Here is a 6,653-nt window from a genome sequence, read left to right as displayed (position 1 = left end):
GGGAGGAGAAGAGGGGGGGGAGGGGGAGGAGAAGAGGGGGGAGGGGGAGGAGAAGAGGGGGGAGGGTGGAGGAGAAGAGGGGGGATGGGGGAGGAGAAGAGGGGGGAGGGTGGAGGAGAAGAGGGGGGGAGGGTGGAGGAGAAGAGGGGGGGAGGGTGGAGGAGAAGAGGGTGGAGGGGGAGGGGGGAAGGGGGAGGAGAAGAGGGGGGGAGGAGAAGAGGGGGGAGGAGAAGGGGGGAAGGGGGAGGAGAAGAGGGGGGGGAGGGGGGAGGAGAAGAGGGTGGGAAGAGAGGGGAGGAGAGGGGGGTAGGGGAGGAGAGGGGGGTAGGGGGGGAGGAGAAGAGGGTGGGAGGGGGGAGGGGAGGAGAAGAGGCGGAGGGGGGAGGAGAAGAGGGGGGGAGGGGGGAGGAGAAAGGGGGGAGGAAGAAAGGGGGGAGGAGAAGAGGGGGGGACGGGGGGAGGAGAAAGGGGGGAGGAGAAGAGGGGGGGACGGGGGGAGGAGAAGAGGGGGGGAGGGGTGGGAGGAGAAGAGGGGGGGAGGGGTGGAGGAGAAGAGGGTGGAGGGGGGAGGAGAAGAGGGGGGAGGAGAAGAGGTGGAGGAGAAGAGGGGGAGGGGGGAGGAGAAGAGGGGGAGGAGAAGAGGGGGGAGGGGAAGGGGGAGGAGAAGAGGGGGAGGAGAAGAGGGGGGAGGGGCAGGAGAGGGGGGTGGAGGGGTAGGGGGAGGAGAGGGGGGGGGGAGGAGATGGGGGAGGGGAGGGGGGAGGGGAGGGGGAGAGGGAGAGGGGGGGAGAGGAAGAGGGGGGAGGAGAGGGGGTGGCGGAGAGGAGGAGGAGGGGAGAGGAGGAGGAGGGAGGGGGAGGAGGAGAGGGGAGGGTGGGAGGAGGAGAGGGGAGGGGAGAGGGGAGGAGGAGAGGGGAGGAGGAGAGGGGAGGAGGGGAGAGGGGAGGAGGGGAGGGGGAGGAGGTGAGGGGAGGGGAGGGGAGGAGGAGAGGAGGAGAGGGGGGGGAGGGGAGGAGGGGAGGAGGGGAGGGGGAGGAGGAGGAGAGGGGAGGGGGAGGAGGAGGAGAGGGGAGGGGGGGAGGAGGAGGAGAGGGGAGGGGGGAGGAGGAGGAGAGGAGGGGGGGAGGAGGAGGAGAGGGAGGGGGGAGGAGGAGAAGGGAGGGGGCAGGAGGAGAGGGGAGGGGAGGGGGGAGGGGGAGGGGGAGGGGAAGGGGAGGGGAAGGGGAGGGGAGGGGGCGAGGAGAGGGGGAGGGGGGAGGAGGGGAGGGGAGCGGGGGGAGGAGGAGAGGGGAGGGGAGGGGCGGAGGAGGGTAGGGGGAGAGGGGGAGGAGGGAGGGGAAGGGGGGAGGAGGAGAGGGAGGGAGGAGGGGGGGAAGAGGGGAGGAGGAGAGGGGAGGGGAGGAGGGAGGAGGAGAGGGGGGCGGGAGGAGGAGAGGGGGGAGGAGGGAGGAGAGGGGGGGATGAGCAAGAGGGGGAAGGAGAGGAGGGGGAGGGGAGGGGGGAGGGAGGGAGGAGGAGGGGGGAGGAGGAGAGGGGGGGAGCGGAGGTGGGAGGAGGAGGGGGAGGTGGGAGGAGGAGGGGGGAGGGGGGAGGAGGAGGAGGGGGGAGGAGGAGGGGGAGGGGGGCAGGTGGAGGGCAGAGGAGGGAAGGAGGAGAGGGCAGAGGGCTGGGGAAGAGGAGGGGGGAGTGGGTGGGGGGAGTGGGAGGGGAAGAGGAGCGGGAGGGGAGGGCGGGGGGTGGGGGTGTTGAAGGGGAGGGGAGGGAGGCAGGGGTGGCGGGAGGGGAGGGGGAGGGAGTAGGATTGGTGACGGGGGTGAGGAGGCATTGGGTGAGGGGGTATAAGGGGTAAGTGCGGAGGGACTAGTTGACGGTAAAGAGGGCAGGGGGAAAGCGGGGACAGGTGAAGAAGGGGGGGATGGCGGAAGGTGGAAAAGGGCAGGAGGGGAGGGGGAAAGGGGGTAATGGCTAGGGGGTGAGGGGAAGGGAGGATATGGGTGAAGGGATGGGTGAAGGGGGTAACTGGGGAATGGTAAGGGGAGAAGGGGAGGTGGGGAAGAGGTTGGGGAGGGGAGAAAGGGGGAGTGGGAATTGGAGGGGAGAGGAAGGGGAGAAGGAAGGAGTGTAGACATGGGGAGGGAGGTTGTGAAGAGGAGAGGGTGGAGTGGGAAAGGGAGAGGGGAAGGAAGGAGACAGGGGGAGGATGAGGGAGAGGAGGAGAGGTGAGGGGGAAGGAGAAGTGTGAGGGGAAGTGGAGGAGAAGGGGGACGAGAGGGGGAGCAGGTCAGTGTGAGGGGAAGTGGAGGAGAAGGGGGACGAGAGGGGAGCAGGTCAGTGTGAGGAAGGGGTTGGGGTTAGAATGGGAATGAAATGGGGAGGGAGGGGGAGTCATTGGCGAGGAAGAAAGGGGCAGGGAAGGGGGAGGGAAGGAGAAAGAAGTGGGAGTACAGTGGATGAAAAGCAGAGGAAAGGGGGAGGGGAGAGAAACGTGAGGAAAGGGGAAGGGGCAGGGAAGGTGGTGTGGGAGGCAAAGGAGGAAACGGGGAGGTAGCGAGTCAGGGACTGAGGGGTAGGAGGAGGGGGGAAGGGATCTGTAATGGAAAGGGGTTGTTGTGGGGGGGGGGAGGAAGGGGATAGAATTGGGGAGGGGGAGCAGGAGAAAGGGACACAGATTCTGACATTTGCAAACTACTTCATGATTAGATCTCTTCGACCAGTTATTGGAATTCCATATGTTTAGGTCAATCACGGATACGATATATCGTGTCTTTGTATCGATAATAATCACAGAATGATCAAATTGCTTTTTAAAAAAATGTTTATTTTGATCTATTGATTAAAATGTAAATATCTACAGCAAATTCAGTGAAAAAAATCACTGGGTAGTTACAACAGCTCCAGACTATTCAGCTACCTTTGCATACAACTGAAAATATTCTATCACAATAATATCTGTACAATTAAACCCTGTCCAATTTAAACAATATAGTCTGATTAGAACCATAGTATCAATAAAAATGATGGGGATATCTATCTTCCTGGGGACAAGAGTAACATTTCTTTATGACTTTGCAACATTTATGTACATAAAAAATCAGCCAGTTATCAACATGAACAGCATTTGTATTTAAACATGCACACTATCAGAATCTTGCCTTTTGTAATTGCATGCAATTAAAGAAAGTTTGAAGCTCAAAGTTACATATAAATGGACTTAAAATTATAAATGAATACATTTGTTGCTCTAGCTTCTCAACATTTTTTGTTACTGTATATATATATATATATAATATATATACACATTTTCCTGCCCATTGTATCTTTTTTTAAAAAATGACAGAAGTACTGACTGGCTGAATCAGATGTCATTTAATTATCTGCAGATTTCTTAATTGTATTTAGCTAAAGAGAATAAGTGCTGGTTTATTTTAGAGTGAATCGTTCATCATAGAATGATACAGCACAGAATGAAGCCATTTGGCCCATCATATCTGTGCCAGCTCTGTGAAAGAGCTATCCAATAGCCCTGTACATTTATCCACTCGCTGTTCAAAATGTAATGCTTGATCACTGAAAATGGAAACATTTTGATAGAATCATTGCTTTCAAATTGATGGGAAGGTGTCACTTAGTCAAATTTAAATACTACAAGTGGTAGCAAAAGTTTAACGTATCATTAATTTAGAAGAAAGTTATACTTTATCTATCTGGCAAATAGTTTTAAAATACATTGAAGCCGACTATTCCTCTCAATTTCATTATTTTCTAAACAATGGAAAGTAGCTCCAGGTATGGAAAAACAAAGTGATGGTGTGAACAGAGGCATAGTGTGCACATTGCAGTCTTATATTTCCTGCTTCGTGGACTGTCGACATGAGAGAATAAAGAAGCAAACAAAAAAATCTTTTGAAAATTGTAATGGTAATATGTTATCCAGAAAACAAAATGACACGTCTTAAAACACAAAACGAAAATCCTGAAAATGCACAGAATGTAAATCAGGTTGAGGAGTTTAATGATCCCTCTAAATTTTCTTTACTGCGCGACCTGTTTATTTCAATGCGCGGTACCTTTAATTTATTTTGTGCGGCTGCAGGCGCAATGTCTTAAAAGGGGTCAACTTGTGAGCGTCCTGTGTGGTACCTTCACGACTGATGTGTGCCGGGCGCACACTAGCTCGGGGGGGAAAACGTTGGCTTCAGGAGAATTTCAAGTCCTTTCGAAAAGTCCCACTTCAAATGTTAATCAGATTTTTAAGATGCTGATTGGACGTTTACAGCATTTCTATGTTTTTTTTTGTCATTTTAGATTTCAAGAATTCAGAATTTTTTTTAAACCTCTGCCATCTGAAATATTTGGAGTTTATGGAAAATGTTATTAATCTGAACATATCAGGACCTTAGAATGTATTGTGCAGAACTTTTGTATATTCAACTCAGGGAAACATTAAAATCAAAACAAAATACTGCCGATGCTGGAAATCTGAAATAAAAACAGAAAGTGCTGGAAATACTCAGGTCAGGCAGCATCTGTGGAGAGACAGAGAAATTCTCTCTCTTGCCACAGATGTTGCCTAAATTGCTGAGTATTTTTCGAGCACTTTCTGTTTTTATTTCAGGAAACAATTATGCACTTTTGGCCCCCCTCCAACAATTACTACTGGCTTCAGAATTGTGTATTAAACACCACAACAGCCATATTTCCTCATCTTAATAAAAATTTACTTATTTTCAAACCTAGATGTTACTTTGGACGTGAATTTTATCACATGGTACAAATATGTACTTATGAGGGGAGTTGTCTATTCCTGCATTACCTCCGTAACTTTAGTTACTTTTGTTACTGTTTTATGCACATGATCAGGGGATGTAACAGATTTGCGAGTAACCCTGCTTTTCTGGACCACTGATTCATTGGCGAAATTGCTGCCCTGTGCCACTCCTGTGGCAGTGTGAGCTGGCCTGGTCAGTGTGACATTCTTGTGGATGACAGGTATCTGGTCAAGGGATGGATCAGCAATCATGCTTTGTGTCGCTCCTGTGCCATAATGAATCGACTTGTTTAGTATGACGTTTTTGTGGACAACAGGTGTTTGGGCAAGTGACAGATCAGCGATCATTCCTTGGGTCCCTCCAGCGCTGGCGTTAACTTGTTTGGTCATGACAACATTTTGATGGGCAATTGACGGATCATACATCATCGCTGGGATCCCTCCTGCGCTGGCGTTAACTTGTTTGGTCATGACAACATTTTGATGGGTAACTGATGGATCATACATCATCCCTGGGATCCCTCCTGCGCTGGCGTTAACTTGTTTGGTCATGACAACATTTTGATGGGCAATTGACGGATCATACATCATCGCTGGGATCCCTCCTGCGCTGGCGTTAACTTGTTTGGTCATGACAACATTTTGATGGGTAACCGATGGATCATACATCATCGCTGGGATCCCTCCTGCGCTGGCGTGAACTTGTTTGGTCATGACAACATTTTGATGGGCAATTGACGGATCATACATCATTGCTGGGATCCCTCCTGCGCTGGCGTTAACTTGTTTGGTCATGACAACATTTTGATGGGCAATTGACGGATCATACATCATTGCTGGGATCCCTCCTGCGCTGGCGTTAACTTGTTTGGTCATGACAACATTTTGATGGGTAACTGATGGATCTGCGATGCCAGGCAATATCTCTGTCACGGGATTTATTGTTGTGGTCACAACGTAATTCTTCTGTACCAGGGGTGGATCAGTAATTATGTTTAAGCTGTGAAGTCCACCCGAACTGGATGAAATGGATCTTTCTGTCCTTGCAAAGTTTTGCTGCACTGGAGGATCGGCACGGATTGTCGAGGTTTGGCTCTCAAAGTTACCAACGCAGATATCAGCCAATGTCTTGAATTTTGGGCCTAAATCATCCAAGTAGGAATCTTTAAACTGAGGTTCATCCTCGATGAAGCTGCAACTGCCAATGGAACCAACAGGCGAACCTTCACCTTCATGGTTATACACTAGTAGACAGTCACGAGCAGGGCGGGTCTGATCTTCCTCAGAATAATCATTCAATTTCTGAAAAGCAAAATACAATTACAATTGCCAACATATAAGACAACAAAAAAAAACTCTTTATTAATTACTTTCCGATTCTCAGCAGAATGCAAACGAATACAAACTTGCTGTGCTCAAATTGACTGCCATGTTTCTTACATTCCAACAGTAACAGCAATTCAGTTGTGCTTCCTTGGCTATAATACATTTGAGATACATGAGCAGATGATCTGCTTTCGTGAATTTGATTGAGGGATAAATATTGACCAGGACATGGGGAAGAACACCTCTGTTCTTCTTCGAAATAGTGTCATGGGATCTTTTGCCCCTGGTTGAGAGGGCAGATGGTGCCTCGGCTTAACATCTCATCCAAAAAGACAGCGCCTCCAACAGTGCAGCGCTCCCTCAGTACTGCATTGTAGTGTCAGTCTGGATTATGTGCTCAAGTCAAGATCCCTTGGCTTTCTGACTCAGAGGCAAGAGGACTACTGCAAGATGAATGGAGAACCACCCAATTATATGACATTTTTCCCAGAGTGGGGGATTCAATTACTAGGGGTCACGAGTTCAAAGTGAGAGGGGAAAAGTTTAGGGGGGATATGCG

The 6,653-nt window shown here is 50.8% G+C and overlaps 1 protein-coding gene across 1 annotated transcript in view; it reads right to left on the bottom strand.

The window, feature by feature from the left end:
* Positions 1-2,833: 2,833 nt before the first annotated feature.
* Positions 2,834-6,653, bottom strand: part of LOC137369739 (desmoglein-2-like) — a 53,738-nt gene continuing 49,918 nt past the window's right edge. Inside the window, exon 17 of the mRNA XM_068031131.1 lies at positions 2,834-6,070. Coding sequence (XP_067887232.1) covers positions 4,799-6,070 — 1,272 coding nt within the window. The 3' untranslated portion in view covers positions 2,834-4,798. The remainder of the gene's footprint in view (positions 6,071-6,653) is intronic.

Source organism: Heterodontus francisci, chromosome 5 (genome assembly GCF_036365525.1).
Source record: "Heterodontus francisci isolate sHetFra1 chromosome 5, sHetFra1.hap1, whole genome shotgun sequence".
In the NCBI taxonomy this organism is placed as follows: domain Eukaryota; kingdom Metazoa; phylum Chordata; class Chondrichthyes; order Heterodontiformes; family Heterodontidae; genus Heterodontus; species Heterodontus francisci.
This window is presented reverse-complemented; position numbering and strand designations above follow the sequence as displayed.